This window comes from Cavia porcellus, unplaced genomic scaffold (genome assembly GCF_034190915.1).
Source record: "Cavia porcellus strain 051 isolate PalLab524CR breed Dunkin Hartley unplaced genomic scaffold, mCavPor4.1 scaffold_15, whole genome shotgun sequence".
NCBI lineage: Eukaryota > Metazoa > Chordata > Mammalia > Rodentia > Caviidae > Cavia > Cavia porcellus.
This window is the reverse complement of record NW_026947498.1, coordinates 59,380,366-59,399,602: the sequence shown is the minus strand read 5'-3', so window position 1 is coordinate 59,399,602 and position 19,237 is coordinate 59,380,366. Positions and strand designations below refer to the sequence as shown.

At 38.0% G+C, this 19,237-nt stretch overlaps 1 protein-coding gene across 4 annotated transcripts in view; it reads left to right on the top strand.

Annotated features, from left to right (window-relative positions):
* Cfap44 (cilia and flagella associated protein 44) overlaps positions 1-19,237 on the top strand; it is an 87,762-nt gene that overhangs the window by 64,184 nt on the left and 4,341 nt on the right. For 2 of the 4 annotated variants that reach the window (XM_063224972.1, XM_063224970.1), the window contains 10 exons: positions 329-503; positions 2,222-2,399; positions 4,092-4,562; positions 7,167-7,370; positions 7,617-7,812; positions 10,865-10,975; positions 12,801-12,931; positions 14,023-14,139; positions 15,398-15,599; positions 18,993-19,153. In XM_063224972.1, the coding sequence (XP_063081042.1) occupies positions 329-503; positions 2,222-2,399; positions 4,092-4,562; positions 7,167-7,370; positions 7,617-7,812; positions 10,865-10,975; positions 12,801-12,931; positions 14,023-14,139; positions 15,398-15,599; positions 18,993-19,153 (1,946 nt within the window). Of the gene's footprint in view, positions 1-328; positions 504-2,221; positions 2,400-4,091; positions 4,563-7,166; positions 7,371-7,616; positions 7,813-10,864; positions 10,976-12,800; positions 12,932-14,022; positions 14,140-15,397; positions 15,600-18,992; positions 19,154-19,237 lie in introns of those variants that run through there. The other 2 variants (XM_063224971.1, XM_063224973.1) reach the window with 2 other exon arrangements.

The window sequence follows — 19,237 nt, the reverse complement described above, 5'->3', positions numbered from 1 at the left end:
AATGTGAAAGTATACTCATATAACCATTCTATTTTCTCTTTAAATACTGTATTTAATAAATTAGATGAGCTTCAACACCTATTTATAAAGTAAAGTTTAAGTTATAATGTTCTGGTGGTTAGGTGTATTAAATATATTTTTTACATAACATTTTTTAGTTTAAAATAGACTTATCAGGATTGAACTCATGGTAGTTATTCAATGAACACTTGCACTTAAAATGTGGCCATATTCTATAGATTTTTTTTTCTGTGAAAGATTAAAAACAGTCTTTGCAAGTTTCTCCAGTCTCAAGAAAACTTAAAAAAAATGTTGATTCTCTGTATAGGTGGGAGTATTGGCATACAAGAAGAATCAAAAATAGACAAAAGGATTATACTTCGCCCCAAAACCCTAAGTGAAATTATGGTGGAAAATCAAATTGAGAAAACCAAAAAACTTATGCTAAAAGCTGAAAGGGCTCAGCTTAAGATTCTGCAGCGGAAAAAAGAATGGGAAGAACTGTGAGTCTTTTTTTTTTCCCAGCTAAACTCAGATTCTTTTCATATGTGAGCTCCAAGATACATGTTTTTAGAATCCTTTCATTGATGTTGATATTATTTAAATTAAAAACTGAAAGACTATAAACAGATGAAGGTACAAAAGACATGTAAACTGGCTCTTTTAAATTCTATGATCCTTAGAATTTCAGGTCTAAGAATTCCACTTGGTAATGTAGTCAGAGTAAGTTTTAAGGAATAAGAAATTCCTTTCCCCAACATTGTAAAGATTCAATTCATTTCTCTGAGAAATCAGTGTTGTATTGCCTGTGTTCTAGGTCTCCTGCCTATATTTAATGTCTGAGCATCGTTGCTATATGTGTTTTTTGTTCAGTGTTCTAGTTCTTTACATTATGAAGATAATTACAACCCGTTTGTCTCACATGAGCAGAAGCAGAAGTACTTCATTGCTTTTTTCTTTTCCTTTCTTCTCTTTCTCTCCTTCCCTCTTTTCTTTTCTTTCTTTTTTTCTTCCTTTCCTTTCCTTTCAAAATAATAATCCTTTCTTTTAGTGCAGTTATACATAGATGAATACCAATTAATATTAAAAAATGGCATGGATTTCCTCTGCTGTCTTGCATTTTGTTTTCTTAAAAAGGCTTTCTTCTAAAGAAAAGGGCTAACTGTAAGCTCCACATACAGGTTCATACTGGCTGGTAGACTTCACTTTAAAGAATTAGGTAAGAACACTGGAGTTTCATAATTAAGAGTCTTGCAATTAAATGCTACCCATAGCCACAGATGTCTTAGAGTTTCCCAAGCACAGAGTTGAGTTTCTGTACAGAGAAATTCCTCAGTTTTAGTCTTGTATAGAAGTTGGTGCTACTTGCGCGTGTATAAAGTAGGGGATGAGGAGTGACTTAGTCATCCCTTTTCAGCCCATTAATTAATGTTGCCAAATATGTTGATTGTTCCATTCCACTCTTCTCCACTCCCCTTATGCTTGAAGCCTATTAGGGTCTCTATCAAGACTATTCAATTCTTTTTGTAACCTTCTCCTCTGGATATTTTGGGCTATCGTTTTCTCTGATTTGGTCTGAAATGCAATTTTATTTTCTCTCTGTCTTTTAGAAATGCGCAGTATCATTGGTTTCCTTCTATCTCATATTTGGCCTTAGTTTCTGGACCTCTGCCCTGTGGACAGAGGAGGAGGCAAATATATATACTCATGCTATCATCTTGAGGTAGTTTCTTTTTCTTGAAAATTTTGTGACAACCAGTCATATAATAAAAAAGTTCTGTTAACTTTTTCATGATTTTTTAAAGCCATCTGCTTTCCAAGGCTTAATTTTTTTTTTTGTCTTTTTCGTTTTTATCGGTACCAGGGATCAAACTCATGACTGCCTGCTTGCATGGCAGATGCTTATGCCGCTGAGCTAAATCCCTAGCCCTCAAGGCTTAATTTATGTTAAGAGAATGACAATCTTAATGTGAATTATGTAGAAATAAACAAAAGTTTAACAGTGATTAATTCAGTGATTGGTTTCAATTTATTTAAATATATATTATTTTTATTGGGATAGTTAATAATCATTAATTTAAGATGCTTGGCATCTATAAACAAAGTGGCACCACAAACTCACAAATGTGTTTTTGCTTCATGAGTAATTTGAAACTGTACCTATATTAAAGTAGGCAAATTAGGGTTGACTCTTATATTTGTGTCTGGGTTTTTCCAATAGGTACAGAAGTAAACCTCATGATGATTATGAAGATCCCAAAGATGTTCAAGCCATCAAAGAAGCCCAAGTGTTTATGGGAGACTTCAACCTAAAGACAGCCTCAGACTACAAGATACCTGAGCACATGAGAATAAATGCTGCCAAGAAGGAAGAGGAGCTGGGACACCTCGACTCTTTGGTACTTACTTACAGATTTTGTAATGATGAGAAAACACTCTGGACTTTCAGTTGAATTCTGCTAATACCATCCCTTTATCCAGCCTGTAAGAATAAACAACCACAGAAATTTAGAAATGGAAAAGACTTCCATGGCTCTGTCTAGAATGCCCTCTCTTTACAAATGAGGAAACAGGCTTAGAACAAGACATTTGTCTTGATTGTTGATAGCTAATATGGCAGAACCAGATTTCGCATCCGTTGTGTGGCTGGATACATTTCTTGGGTGAAAACATTATGCTGTTTTGTGGACTTTGAACTTGTGAAACTCAAACAAATACATGTTGTATTTAGTATTTGGTTACCATGAACTACCAAGGACTTAGGTGGAAAAGTCATTGTTTAATCTGTTTTTGCAGGACTTTCAACTTTCTGAAGGTAACTCAATACTAATTAATACTCTTTTCTGACTTTTGCTGTATTCTTTTAAATATTCCAATTTTTCATTTTCTTTTTTTAATCAAAGTTCTTTCTTCTTTCCATATTCATTCTTCAATCAGTTTTTGAACTGACAAGTGGCTTTTGACACTTAGAAGTTTAGAAGCCATCTGAGCCATTGTGTTTAGGAAGATTTAATACTTGGCCACCTAATGTCTTGTGCAGTAGCGAGTTCAGGGAATGAAATTGGAGAAGGTAACAGTCAAACCACATATATAGTATATTTTAATATTTTATGATTTTGTGGCAAATGGAAATGAAAGATTCTAGAGGAAGGGGATTCTTTTTCTACCTTGCCAGCAGTATGGGGATCCTGGTAAGGCAATTCATATCCACAGATTTTCATTGCTCATATCTTGTAACTTTAGGGTAAAAATAGACAATTTGGATATTTTATTAGTGACCATTTGAATTATTTTTATAGTTGTTTGTCTAAAGTAATTCTTATTTATCCATTATGTTCCATCCATCATTATAGTTAAATGTTCTTATGACTGCACTATTTTATTTTATTTTTATTTTTGATGGAATTTTAAATGTACTCTTTCAGCTTGCTAACTAGCTGGCTACTGCTTGTAAGTTTATATCTTGGTTTCTAGATTTCTTGTGACCACAACTTATTAGTTATCTAACCTGACTAACTTCTCTTTCCTTTCTTCCTCTCTTTCTGTGGTACTTAGGGTCAAACCCAGTACCTCATACATCCTAAGCAAACATTCTGCCACTGAGCTGTAGCCACAACCCACCCAACCTGAAAATTTCTAGTCTTGCCAGAGAAGATGGGCATATGTGGTATCTTGAATGAACTTAATTGCATTACACTGAAACAAACTTAATTAGAATGAGAGTATGAAATATTATAGAATATACTATAACTACCTGAGCATGAAGCTCTAGAAAGGACTCCCAAGGAAAGGTAAAAAAGGAAAAGAGAACTCAGCCTTACAAGCCAGCTGAAGGCACCAAACTGTAAGAGACACCAGAGGTCCCATCCAGAATGCCCTCCCATCTTGAGGGGATAAATGGGAAAAGCCTAAAAGCTAGTGAGTAACTTAGTGCTGAACAGAGGTAATCAGATACATTTGTATTTAGACTTTTACTAGCCCTGCCAGTGAAGGAATAAGAGGATATAATACACTTTGTAAAAAAAACAACAAAACCCAAAAACTGTCATTTGCAAAAAGTTGTCATTTTACGCTCTCATATTTTTTTTCAGGTCTATAAAAAGAAAGTCCACATGAACAAGAGCATCCTCTCCCTTCGAGACTTTAAAGTGGCTGTAGTTGAAGAAATACAGTGCCTAGTACAAGAAGTGAAGACCATCCAGTCGACCCTTCACATATCCAAGCATATCCCTATTCCTCCGATCCCTCAGATACACTCAGAAGAAGTTCCAGAAAAGAGATTTAAGTTTGATGAAGAGACCCTCATAAAGTTTAAGCAACATAAGCTGAAAAGCCATATTGAAAAGCCCAGTCAAGCGGAACAGGTCACACATGGAGTCTTGGGTGGAAAGGATGGTGATTTGACCACACGAGATTCATCATTTAGGTTTCCCAGAGGACCAAGACTCAGTTCAGATCTTCAAGATGAATTTGAAAAAGCAGAGCCAACTGATGTAGAGCTAGAGATCATGAAGAGAGATGAGGTTAAACATGTGTATATGCAACAGTATTTGGTCAACAGGGTAAGAAAGCAAGCTGTAACAGTTAAACATTAGATCTGGTTTATGATTTATTTCAAATTTCTCTACATTAACCTTCAAACAAGCTTATCACTCACTAAAGGCTTGGCTTCCTCCCCATCACTGGCCTTCAGAAACTCTGGGCTCTGCCCAGAACTTTGGAGCACTGTAACTTTTTTCTTTTGGGGTGGCTGAGTATAAAGGGCAAAACTCATGTTTCAGTTAGCTGGCATCTAAGTGGAATGATGGTAAAAGGAAGCCAAAAAGCAGTCTTGAGATGACAGGTGGAAAGTAATGACAACTCTCGTGGAGACAGAGACAGCTCTCTGCTTTTCCCACCATCCTCTTCCTCTATGGTGTGATTTGTTCCAGGAGTTGAGAGTGGTGGCTGGATTTGTGATTGTTCTGGAACAGAATTTTTTTTAAGAAAATTAAGACTAAACTTGGAACAAATGTGCAGGAAACGCTTTAAGTATGAAAGGAGAAGGACCTTGCGCAGGCAGATAGCTCCTGCTCCCAGCCCTTGCCCAGCTCTTTTCGGCTCCACCCGGTCCCAGTGCTGCCTGTCATCTCCCAGCCTTGCTCTATCTGTTACCTCTACCTTGTCCGGCCCTCTTTCTCACTGCTGCCTCCTCTGCTTCCCCTTTTCATATCTTTGCTTTTCCCTTTGCTATCTCCTTCTGCCTGTGATGCTTTTTTCTAGAGTTGAGCCATCATTCAGAGCTCTGCCTAGTTCCAAAACCTTCCCAGCCTTGTATTCTCTGTAATCAGTACCCTATATTTCAAACTTGTGTTTCTTGATGTTTCATGTTTGTTAGTTTTACCTTGCTATTAGATCATATGGTTGTTGAAGAAAGGATCTTATATACAGTACACTCCCATGAAGTCATGGTTCAAGGTTCAAGGCATCAATAGTTCATGGTTTTTTCCTTAAATCTATCTAATAATTCTTTGAGGAAACTCCAACTTCACAGAAACCACAAATACCCAATTATGCAATATCTAAACATGCAATTTTTTGTGATAGGTTTGCAACTAGCAATCTGAGAACATTATTAAGTTCTCCTTGCTGCTGGTTGGCTGCTGCCCTGTAATCCATCCATGGCAGATTCAACCTGCAGATGCATTCCAGCATCATAACAAGTTGCTGTGCTGCACGTAACTACTTGGAGCATTCTCGGTTTTGCTCTTAAAGCTCTAAGATGCCACCAAAATGCCCTGAACCTTCTAAGGCTTCAAGACATGAACCTAAGCACCAGAAGTTTAAGACACTCCAGGAGAAGGTTGAACTACTTGTACATTCTACTGTGCAAATTTTTATTAAATTATTACAGTACTGTATACAGTACTGTATTAAATTATGTAATTGTGGGAGATGTAACACATTTAGGGTTTAAACTCATAATTAAATGATCATTTTCTGTCCCAGCCTGTGGCTAAGTCCACGGAGACCCTAGAGGGGGAGTGGGGATGGAAAGGAAACAAGAGATGCAAAGAACGGAGACAAGACGAAGTCCAATCAAGTCTCGTTTATTCAAGGAATGAGTATCAAATATATAGGGTATTGAGGGAATTGGGTTCTGAGACATCAGCAGGTAACTTAGCAACAGTGGCAAGACTGAGGGTTATAGGTCAATTCAAATTTTCAAATTTTCCACGCATGGGCTCATAAGCATAATCCCTGAATAGGCCAGGCCAAACAAGCTAGGTAGGCAAGGTGCTGCTTAACTACCAAACTTAATTCCTAGAGGGAGTTAAGGTGGCCTGACCTGCAGATACAAGGTGGCAGCCAATTACAGGGCTTCCCACAATTTTCCAGTAATTTCAGTACCCCAAACCCACCGATACCTGAAGTCTGGAACCTCACTCATGACAGGCTTTTGACTATTGGGTTTCTTCATAAGGTATAGTGTGCAACCTAATGGAGACTATCAAACAGTTTACCTCTACCATCATATCAGTCCTTGAGGCTCTCTCTTGATCTCTCTATGTGCTTTGAGATGGGATAAGGAAGAGCTGTGCCCAAGTCAGAGGAAAGCTGAGGACTTAACTGTACTGGATCAATGAGTCCAGGCAAGGTTGTGGAATGCTTAGGTTCTTATCTTGCCTCTGAATAAAGAAACTTTGATCTCAGGAAAATCACCTTTGGGTCAGTTTCTTCCTTAGTAAAATAAGAAGATCAAATGGTTTCTGTAGCTCCATGATTATATTTAACTACTTAAAAATTCTAACATCCTGTAGGTTTGAAATTATTTTCAAAATAAATATTTAAGCATATTATAAGAAAGGCAAGCAGTGATTCTATAGGGGATAAGGAGGTAACAGAATACTTCCCACAAAGAGCTCATAATCAGTACATCACAGCAAGAAGTACATCTTGACTAGTGGCTTAATCTGGAGTAAACAAATAGCTCAAAGGACTGTAGTTACAGAATTCTCACCATTTAATAGTTGCTGCAAAGCTATTTATATGCACATAATTAAGGTACCCACAAAGCATAATGAAAAAATATTCTTAGATAAATTATTAATGTTCAGTGATTTCTAAAAATTCACTTATAATTCCTTTTAGCTTCTAATATATTTGCAAATCCTTTTTCTACGCAGATCAAAGAACTGATGGTCACTTTTGATGCAGAACTTCGACTCCTGAGACATCAGAAACTAAAACTAGACACTCAGATGAAGTTATCTGATCTGCACCATGTCACTTTATTTCAAGAAATTCTTCTGCTCAAGAATTTTGAAAAACAGGAAAACATACTTCAAGAGCGTGTTAATTCATTAGACAAAGAAGAGCAGGATATGCAGGTAACAGTGGCAGAAAAACCCTCCTGGTTCTCCCGTTTGTTACAGACAGGACCGGACCCTTTCCTTCTCTTTTCTTCTTGATTTCTCTTCTTCGCTAGCCTCATCTCTTGTCTTCTCTCCTTCCTTTATTCCCGTTATTTCTTTTTTCATTCTTTCCTCATCCTCTTCTTTTCCTTTTTCTTGTCCTATAAATCTGATTTATCAGAAACATTTATTCATAATTTGTTTTTGCTTTTGTTCACTTAGTGGAAAATAAGTGAGACTCTTAAAGAAATGGAAGAAAAAAAGAATGAAATCATCAAGCTCCAGGAACAGGAAAAGGCCCTTTATGCTGGTTTCCAAACAGCCCTCGGAGAAAACAATAAATTTGCAAACTTCCTCATGAAGGTCCTAAAAAAGAAGATTAAGCGAGCAAAGAAAAGGGAAGTTGAAGGCGATGTGGGTTTGTATTCTTTTTTAATGTCTTATTCTGTTTTCTGTCATTAGTATGAAGAATAGAAATGACCAGGTTCCTGTATATTGTTGCTTTCCCCCCACTGCAGCAGAGGCCATGCAAAGCTATTTTGAGGTTTAAAAGAGGGGGATATAAACCTTAGGATGTTTAAATATGTGAAGTGTATGTGTGTGTGAATTAATAGGATATATTATAGTTCTAAAATTTCCAGTTAGTCATTCATATTTTGTCTTTTCTTAAGCTTTACAGATTTTTTATTTCAAGTGTATTTATAATTGCTCACCAAAGTATTTTTGTCATGGCTGTTTAATCAGATGATTCTGTCACTCACCTTGTGTTGAAATCTGTCAGTTGTCTTTTTCTGTTTTGTTGAAGACATTCCCAGTGTTTGTGATGACAAATGATTTTCAGCTGGAACTGGCTTTCATATTGTAAGCTTTGTATCTTAGTGAAATTTTCTATTTCACTTCCTTTCTCCAGTTCTGCTTGGAGAAAGAAATGAGGAACGAGTGTCTCTTTCTTACTGAGGGTGGAGACAAAAATCCTTCTTTCCCATTTTGTCTTCTTTGCCACTGATACTGTGTGGGCAAGTGTGATCCTGGCACCCCGTGTAGTTTCAGTTGACAGTGTGGTGGGCATGGCTGTGGGCTCCATGACCAATGATGAAGTCCTGACTCTGTCAGGGATTTTCTGACATCACCCCAAAGAGCAGGAGGAAGAGTATACTGCTACTGCAGAACAGGAATGGGATTTCATGCTACCTGTGTGATCTTCAGTTACCTTGGTATTGGCCATAGAGGGGAAGCTTGTCACTAGCTGGTGGAGGTAAAAGGTTCCAGCTTCCTACTTGACCTTCTTTAGCACTGTCCTGCTGGGAGAGCTGGAGCACCTCATTACAGCTCTCTGAAGTGTGGATGTCTCGTCCTTCTCCCTTGTCTTTTGGTGGTGTGGGTAGATGTAGAAGCACATTTTACTGTAGTGTACTGTCGTATGAATAACTTCTAAAAGTTTTATCTTGTTAAGCTTCTCCTTTCTTGTTTTTTGACTAGAGAGAGTAGACTTTTATTGGACCTTTTTGTACCGGCACCTGTTGGTGTACTAGCTTGCCAACTTTTGCACTCCTAAATCTGATATAGATTGTCCTGGTTACTTTTCTCCCATTGCTGGGACAAAATACCTGACACCCAAAATTAAGGAAAGGTTTATTTAGCTCACAGTTTTTGGAAGTTTCAGTCCGTAATCAGCTGGCTCCAAAGAAAGGTGGTGTGGCGGAGGAGCAACAATTCATGGTGGCCAGAAGACAGCAAAATCAACAAGAGCAAGAAAAAAAGGGGGGGATGTGGATGGGGGAGACAAAGCCTCTTTTGTTTCCTTATATTGCAAGCAGGCTATCTGCCCTTAGTTGGGTGTAGCAGTCACACCATCTCTGTGCCCTCCTTTTGCACAGGATGAGGATGTTTACAAAGTAAGGACCTGGCCCTCTGCTGAGTTGAACTTCTAAACTTCTGAAATTGACACAGTGAATCAATTATTACAACATCCTAGGATGTAAACAGTCACCGATGTAAACAGTCACCCTAGTGCATGTCCTTTACACCCTAGCATGTAGAATTGTTGAGTTAGTTAAGTTCTAAACTTTTCAAATTAACACAGTGTTTCAACCATTACACAGATAAAGAAAAAAAAAAAAAAAAAAAAAAGACCTAATGAAATCACCATGATTTTTTTCAAGTTCTCAGATGCATTCTTTGTTTGCTAGATTCTTTCCTGTTTTCAAAATCTTCTTACATATATTTTACATATAACATTTAGCTGTATTTAGGGAGAAATAAAAAAGTAGGTTGCTCACTTTTCAGAAAGTAGGCATCTATGAAAGGAATTTTTAAATTTTTAAACTTTTCTGAATCATTTTATTTCGTGTCACAATTATGTAACATAATATTAAGAGAGACCTTAAACTTAAATCCAGAAAGTAAGTCTGTCTCTTATCTCTAATTTGGCGTTCAGGAGATAGAAATTACAGATTGATGATGTGTAGCTCATAGAAGTCCTTAAAGTGTTTTAAAAGAAAATGGGGCAAGGTGGAAAGATCTACAAGGCCTTGTCACAATGCTCTTGTAAACAGATCTTTTTAGTGTGTAGATATTTTTATGTTTTATAAATGTATATATATATATATATGGTATTGTAATAAAAGTATGCTTTTTAAAGAACTGTAAGCAGACTTTATGCAGGAGAGTTACTGCGATGGGGTTTTGTAGTCAGAGAAGGAGAGGCAGCTCTGCTCTGAATACAAAGACAGGTAGAGATTTACAGCTTAGGAGCAGCATGGCACCACTGGATTGAAAATTATTAACAAGAAGAATAATTTTTCAGAATTTTTGCTGAAGGCAGACCAGAGTAATAAGATATTGAGGATGGGGTTATGAGATATCAAGGGTGCAGGATTTTTACTGAGAAAATTGAGCAGAATTCTTGCTACAGAGGGACCAAATGGGTTAAGGACAGAGCCAATGGTCAGGAACTAATCAAAAAGAGGACTCAGAAATCCTGACTCAAGTTTGGTGAAAGGAGAGAGTATTACTCAATGTAATACCCCTCTGCTAGGATCTCAAAGTGAAACAGTACCTTTGTAGCAAAACATGAATGTTCACAATATATGGATAGGTAAAGACTATAAGATAATATAAGCTTAGGTTGCATAAGTTATAAAAATCCTTTCTTTTTAGAGAATTTAGTGACTTAGGGGTTGTGGATCTGTTTCACCAAGTGTGTGGTTGGTAAGCTGTAGCAGGAGCAGCTTGGGACCTGGGTTCTAATACCTTTGATTTGTTGTATTAATAACAACTACAGAACTTTCTTTAGGAGTCTGTTTGTGACCTCTGTCTTTAACCATTTTATACTCTCCTAAAAATAATGAATAATTTCCTTTTTTGTCTTTGTTGCTTTCCTAGTGACTGACTTGTTGAACAATACCTTGAAAATGTAGTGCTTATTGTAGTACAGGATCTCCCCTGTTGACAGAGTTCTCTCTCCATAGATGAAGATGAGGAAAGTGATGAGTCAAATGACGATGAATCCAGCCTGGAGGATGATGAGGATGAATCAGAATCTGAAGCTGAGGTTTTAGATGATTCTATCTGCCCGACAGGTGTGTTTGGACAAAACTATGTGTTCCTTGCAAATTGTGATTGATAAAAGATTGATATAGGGGAAATATTATCACTCCCAACCTGTTAGATTGATATAGGGGAAGTACTATTACTCCCATCATACACTGAGTTCATGTTCCCCAACATCGAAGGATGAATTCCAAGGGACAAGAGAAGTTAAGAGTAGGGAAGATTTATTGAGGGGGAGATAGCTCCTGTCTGAGAGACACGAGTGAACCCTAAAGTGGGTTGCTGATGAGCACACTTCACAGAAGTTTTACATGGCAAAATCACGAGGTGGATACAACATGGGTCAAAGCTATGACCAATCAATAACATTACAAGAATTGCTGTTTAAGTGATATTGATCCAAAATGCTTCCAAAGTGGAAGCAGGTCATATAGCAAGTGCACATGGAAAGAACAGAGATCCTTTCAGGAAGGAACGGGTCTGAGTGTCTTGGCCACCCACCAGGGTGACTGATGTCTGGCTAGACTTTATTGGGCCAAGTGTTACCACTTATCCCTTGGGGAAATGTGAGGCCTGGGCTCCAAAAGATGTTGCTCCTGCCACAGCTGTAGTGTGTTTTTATCTAATGGATTGACTCGTTAGAGACACTAGCACTGTCTGACTAACCATAATATTTCTACCTAACTTAGCTGTCTATAACATGACCAAGGATTGACAACACTGAGAAGGCTATTTTTTAAATTCACAATTCTCTCACAATAAAGTTTAAGGAAAGGGTGGCATCAAATATATGATGAAGAAAAAATATCTATAAAGAAGAGTCTAATTGTTCTTTGAGAGGCTCTCTGGATTATTTAATATCTGTTCCCTCAGGCAACCTTTTTAAAATAACAAATTAGTAATCTATACACAAAATTGATTCAGTTACTATTAATTATGTAGAAAGTTTCATTTTCTAGAGACATAGTAGATAACTTACATAGATTTTTAAACAAAATTTTCCTTTTTTTGAAAAAGCACTCAAATTTTGTATTTGAAATCTGCTTTGTGAAAAATTTGTGCCAGGTCCCTGGAAATGGCTGGCAGTTTATATTTTCACTATGGTGAAACCAGTCTACAGCAGCTTGACTCACATCCTTAGTCTCAAGAGAAAAATGGTTCATTAGAGAAAACTAGTTTGCTTTGGTGTGTAGTTTGATTTCCCAGACATTTAAAAAAGTTTTAATGAAATTTAAAATTCTAATGCCAAGTATAGTTTAAATCTTGTTTTAATTTTGAAAACAAGAGTCTAATAATAATATTTATCAGTAGAAGAGAGCACAAAAACTTTGTGATCCAACTCGCTGTCTTGTAGCAGAATTAAAGGGCTTGAAAAACACAGCAGGGTGGTGGGTAAACTGGGACTGGAATTAAGATTCTAGCTTCCATGTTAGCATACCATTTTTACATCCTTTGTCTATTATGTGGCTAGTTAATATAGCTGTTAGTGTGACAGAGTGCAAAAGCACTGAAGACAATGCACTTGAAGACCAGGCTATCATGCAGGCATCAGTTATGTCACCTCTGAGACTCTAGGATCTTTGTCTGTGGAATGAGGACAAGAGTTATTACCTTGCAGCCTCTAGCCTTGAATGACACAATGTACATAAAGAGCCTAGCACAAAGCCTGGCTCAAAATACCATTGAGAACATCAACTTCATGATTACTACCCACAGTTTACACCTGTTGTGTAACAGGTACGTGCAGTGATCTATGGTTAGGGATTATGAATTCGGAGGCGCACACTCCATTCTTTCGAACTACTACATTCCTTAACAAATGGGACTACTTTTGAGCTTCGACTCTCATTTCAGGCTGTGATGCGGCTCTTTTTGAACTGGCCCTTCAACTTCGAGAGAAAAGGCTGGACATAGAGGAGGCCTTGGTTGAAGAAAAGAAAATTGTTGATAACCTCAAAAAGGAATATGATACTTTGTCTAAAAAAGTATGCTTGTCTGCCTACTTACTTGTCTTCTCCCCGCCTCCACACATCCTTCCAGCTATGATGTTGCCAATTCACAGCAATGACATCATTAGGAAGGAAGTATCTCAAAAGTTATTCTTACCCCCAACTGTGAATGGGCCATTACTCTTTAACAATCAGACATTTGGGGCTGGGGCTTTAGCTCAGCGGCATAAGCGCCTGCCTTGCAAGCAGGGAGTCGTGAGTTCAATCCCCTGTACCGATAAAAAGGAAAAAGACAAAAAAAAAAAAAAATCAGACATTCTTTATCTTAACCATTGGTCTCCAGACTTTTTAATTACATAATTCTATAAGTGAAAAAATTACAGCAGTACTCCCATAATAAATGATGCATATTTTAAATTTTATTTAGGAAATACTGTTTTGGTGTGTCTTAGTACACTACTAAACACGCACAAGAATGAGATAAGAATAAATAAAAAAGCTAATATTTTCCCTCTGCACCTCAAAAAGTCGTTTTGCTGACACTCTAGGGGTGCACTCATTGCATGTTGTTGTTCACTAAGTTAAATTTCTGGTATAATATTGACTAATTTTTGCCTTTTATGTTCACTTGCCTCTTAACTGCTTTTGTGGAGAGTAACATCACTCAACTTGATTAACAGCCAGAAACATTTTTTAAAAAGTTTCTTTTCCTCCTGCATTCAATGTTATGGAAATCTTTCGTATTTTTTAGGACATAAAGAACATACTTTAGAAATACTACTTTAAGTGTTTCCCCCTTATTTTATGAGGTCATTATGACCAAACAAGTTTTTCACTACTCTGACAAACACCTCCCATGCTGAAGGCTGCTTTTCATGCAGAAAATAAAAAGGGAATGAGAACACGATCTTCTGAGCCTTTACACACAAAACCCTAAAACTTTAGGAGGCAGAGGAATGATTGAAAAGGTGATGCGGGCTTTAACTAGACAGGAAGCTAATAATACACATGCTACCCCCTCAGCCCAACACGGCACGTCCCCAGCTCCCTCCCGAGATGCTCCTTTGACACTTTAGGAGTCTGTTCGCTGGATCTTGTCAACATCACTCACATGGGGCTTTCTACAGGTAAAAGTTGTGGCAATGAATCTGATGACGGCGGAGGAGGCCCTGGAGGCTTATCAGCGAGAGAAGCAGCAGCAGCTCAATGAAGTGCTGGTTGTAATTCCACTCAAGCTCCACCAGGTGGGCGTCTGAGCGCTCCTCCTACCCTGTCTGAGCAGAGAGGCTTCACACCAGGTTTTCCCAGAGATATTCGTGGATCATCAGTGCAGGGAATCACCTTGAGGATTCTACATGTAGGACGATACCCCAACTTTCTGTATCCGGTATCAGATTGTTATTAAAGCAAAACATCAAAATATGCATATTAGCCTGAGGCTCATTACCACTTTAAAAGTTTGGTCTCTTCAGATCTGGAGGAATGACTGGAGAATGAAATGACCTGGAGATTGAAATGTGGCATCTTACCACATATCACGTTGCACATCTTATTTATTTTATTTTATTTTATTTTATCTGGTCTGTTTGAGTCAGGGTCTCATTATACAGTTGAGGCTGGCCTTGAGCTCACTTTGTAGCCCAGCATGGTCTTGAACTGGTAACAATCCTCCTGCCTCAGCCTCCTGAGTGCTGGGATTACAGGTGTGAGCCACCACACCTGACTTGTACCGTCTTTAATTAGACATGAGCCAATGAACTGAAGAATTATCTTTGTTAGTAATGCATGAGGTCAGAAATACAAGAAAATATTTTCTGTTTATTTCCTCCATTTACTTATGCTGTTGACCTAAGTTATAATTTATACAAAATAATGGAATTATGTATCAGTGAGAAAAAATGGCTCAGGGTAAGATAAACTTTATTTTACAAAATAAAAACAAACGAATAAAAGAACAAGATCAACCTTAACTATTCTTTATGTAGCTAAACCCAAACTGGAAAGGTTTACATAGCAGTTTGCCTGTGCTTCCAGTAGGGATATGGAATATGGAATAGGGATATGGCTCCTATTTGTGTGGGAAGATTTGCTATCTGCAGAGAGACATAACATGGTTTACAATCTAACAATTTTCTGTTTACCTAGTCATTGACATTCAGCGTGAGAGAGAAACCCAAAGGCAAGAACGAGGATTTAGCTCATAGGCTCGTGCCTGCCTGGCAAGCAGGAGGTCATGAGTTCGATCCCCTGTACTAACAAAAAGAAAAAAAAAAAAAAAAAAAAAGAAAGTAAACCAAGGACTGAAAAAGACTTCTTATGCTTTCTGTTAGCTCACATGTAGTTTGTGTCTTTGTGTATTTTGTTTTTTTATTAATACATGTTTGTAGCCCTTGATGTTTACATTCGTCATGGGGAGCTAGTCCATGTACTTAACACATCTTTTTTCTTTTTAAATTTTTTTATTTCACCTTCCCCTCTTCGCGCTTCCTCTGTGTTTTTTAGATAGAGTATATGGTACTTGGGGAAATCCCTAGTGATCTTTCTGGCTCTTTGGTCTTCTCTAACCAATCCTTGGGACGACTGCAAGAACGAATTGTGCAGCTCCAGGAAGAAAATACTAGGCAGCAAAAACTTAACAAAGAATGCCGGGAGAGGCGTAAAATGCTCATCCGGGAAAAGAGGGAGATGGCAAAAAACATACAGAGTGAGTATCTGTGTGTAATAGTTACTTGAGACATAATACCTGACGCCCACAACTCTAGGGAAAATTTATTGTGGCTCACAGCTCGTGGATGAGGTTTCAATGCATAGTGAGCTGGCTCCAAGGCAGAGCAGCACGGTGGAGAGGCATGGCAGGGGAGAAACAGCTCACAGAATGGCAGGAGGAAGCAGGGAAAGACAGGGACAGAGGGAGAGAGGGAGGGGGAGAGAACCGCGGAGAGGGACACGGAGGGAAGGAGAGATGTAACCTTTAGGCCATTCCCTCAGTGACCCTCCCTTGGGCAGGCTCCATCTCCCAGCATCATGTTTAGCTCTAAACTCATTGGTGGACTAATCCGTTGAGGAGTGTCATGCCTCCATGATCCAAATGCCTCCCAGAAGCCCTACCTATGAGCTCATGAGGACTTGAGGGGACATCTAGATGGAACCTTTCCATGAAGCCCATGAGTTTTCCAGTGATAGTTGTTGGCACAAGAAGGAACTATCAAGTGATGATCTCAACCTTAAAACAGTAATTGCAGAATCAGAATCACTGAAAGAGAAGACAAAAACATTTTCCCATCCTTCCACTTACCAGCCCTCTTGACACCATAAAAAGAGAGATGCGGTATCACAAACCTGTTCCTCTTTGTATGTGATGACATTTAGAATAATATAATAAACATGTACACAGTACCACACTTAAGAAATAAATCACTGAAGATACATACAAGCGAAATCCCTTCTCTCTCTAATACAATTTGCTGATTGTTCCTCAGGGTTGACCCCAGAGGTGTAAATATGTTACCACGTGTATGCATGAATTCTCACAGTGTGTAGAACTAATGATGTTGTGGGTTTTAACTATGGTGACGTTGCTATCAGTTGGTGATTCACTTCATTCAACCAATTTTTGAGTTATTTATACTCCAATATGAAAGGATTTACTTCATCAGTCTCCCATTGATGAATAAATATTTCGAATTTCTCCTAATTGCAGACAATGTTGCAGTAAACCTTATACACATCTTCTTGTGCACATGTCTGAGAAGGTCAATCTCTGATGCAGGGATCTCCGGGTTAAAGGGGCATTTTCTGCTAAGACATTGCTGTGTGCCTCCCACAGTCATTCAAGCTGTCTGTCCTCCTCCTAGCAGAATGTGAGAGTCCCCTAGGTTTCATATTTTCATTAATATTTGATACTATCAGGCTCTAATGCCAGCCTGGGGAAATCCAATTATATTTAAATGTGATCTTATTCACATATCCTTGATTAATGAAGAGCTTAAATATCTTTATATGCTTTTATTTGTCACTTATTTCCTCTTCTGCAACTTGCCCACTGTTCTGCACCTTTGACCACTTTTATTTCTAATTTGGAGTTTTTAAAAAATTGACTTTAGGGAGTTCTTGATACATACTTTGTCTGTTGTATCACAAATCGTTTCTAGTTTATGGCATGTCTTTCTACTTTGGTGTATCTTTTGGGTATGTGCACTTTAAATCTTGGTATGGTAGCTTTTACCAATCTACTTATGGTTTTTGCATTGTATAGTTCCCATTTGAGAAATCCTTTCCTAGTTTGAAGTTATAAAGACTTTTTTCATACAGCAATAATTCTACTATTATAAGGAAGTGAAGTCAATATGTTGACGAAATATACTCTACACTCTCATGTTCACTGTTTAAGATTTTAAGAAAAATCTTAAACATCCATCAGCAGATAAATGAATAAGGAAAATGTGGTACATATACCCAAGGGGGATATTATTTAGCTTAAAAAAAGAAAATAAATCCTATCATTTATAACAAAGTGGATGAACCTGAGGGATATTGAGGTAAGCAAAATAAGCCAGGCATGGAAAGACAAGTCATAATCCCACTAATCTATGGAGTGTAGCATTTGGACTCATAGAAAAGAGAGGAGAATTTGGAGGTTAGCAGGGACTGTGGGGTAGGATGGGAGATTTGGCAAATTTGGCTTAGAATTTCAATTAGATAGAGGAATAGGGTTAAGAGTGCTATTGGATAGCATAGTGATTATAGTCCATAACACTGTATTTGAAAATTGCTAAGAGAATACATCATAAGTGTTCTGCCACCAAAAATAAGTTAATCAAACAAATAAACATATAAGGTAATTCCAATGTGAATTACCTCAATTTGTACAGTGATGCATGCCTGTAATCCCAGCATTTGGGAGGCTGATGCCTGGACTACATGAGAGCCTATCTCAAACAAAACAACAACAAAGCCACTAAAACCAAAACAAAAAAAAAAGTTTCTTGTAATTTTTGTATATGGAACATATGTGTGTAAGTTATCAAATATTGTAATGAAATGAATCCTGTGAACCCACTACCCAACTCAATAACAACATTATTCACAGTGTACCGTTTACCTGTAGACAGGCACTATCTCCCCCATTCCCTGTCTCTTCACACCAAGATAACTGCTACATGAGTCACTTTCACAAACAATGCTGTGACAACATATCTGAGAAAGGATGAAAGGTTTAGTTTTGTTTATAATGTTGGAGGTTTCAACCCGTCACTTTGGGCCTAAATGAGGGAGAGCATCATGACAGCAGGGCACCTGGTGGAGGAGGCAAGTGCTCCCCTCACGGCAGCCAGGAAGTAGAGAGAAGAAAATAAGAAGGGGTAAGGACAAGATGTGCCCTTCTAGGGCACATCCCCTGGTGAGCTCCTTCCGTCTATACCCATCTTCTACGTTTTCACCAGCTTCCTATGGTCCATCCAATTACGAACCCATCAATGAACTAATCCATGCATGAGCTCAGATCCTAAAAAGAATCCCTCTAGAGGTTTCCAAAGAATATTATGCCATAGGTAGCTGTTTGAAACATACTCCTTCATTTAACACTTACTCCTAAGGTTGGCTGTGGGATGAATGGAGAGGTGTGGGACAGGAAGCAGGAGGCGTGGCAGGGCAGGGTGGGACAGTTCACGAGGTGGGACTTATGAACCTCCACAAGGACTAATTTCTACTGGGACTACAGTGGATGATGCTGTTAAGTGTCTGCTCTATTTTTTATGATGGATGCTGTAGAGATTAATAATAACAAAAATGGAGAACTTCATAACTGAGTTGGAACTTGTTAACAATGTGAGAAGGGGCCAATCAGAGTATATAAGCCACGTGGGAAAAATGAGTGAATTTGACATGAGGTTTTGAAAATGAAAAGACAGTGCAGGAATGGGCATTGTACATAAGGAAGCAGAAAGCAAACAAAACAAAAGGAGAGAAAAAGAAGAAAAACACAACAAAAACCAACTGGTAACAAAATATTTTACCATTTTGTAAAAGCTCTTCCTTGGAAATTTGTTATTGTTGATACCCATTTCATAACACTAAAACTATGACTGTGTTTTTTTAGAAATGGAACAAACAGTCTGTCAACTAATGGTCAGCAAGTTTGGCCGAGTAATAGATCTAGAAGCTCTTCAGACACTTTCTGTTAATACAACACTTGAAGAACTGAAGATCAAAAAACTTCGAAAGGAGCTAATGAATGCAAAGGAAATGAAGATGTGGGAGGTAAGAGGCAAGGGCCACCAAGTCTCCTTGGTTAAATCTGAAGGAAGGCAAGAAACCTCGGGACTCTATGAAGCATCTGTACCA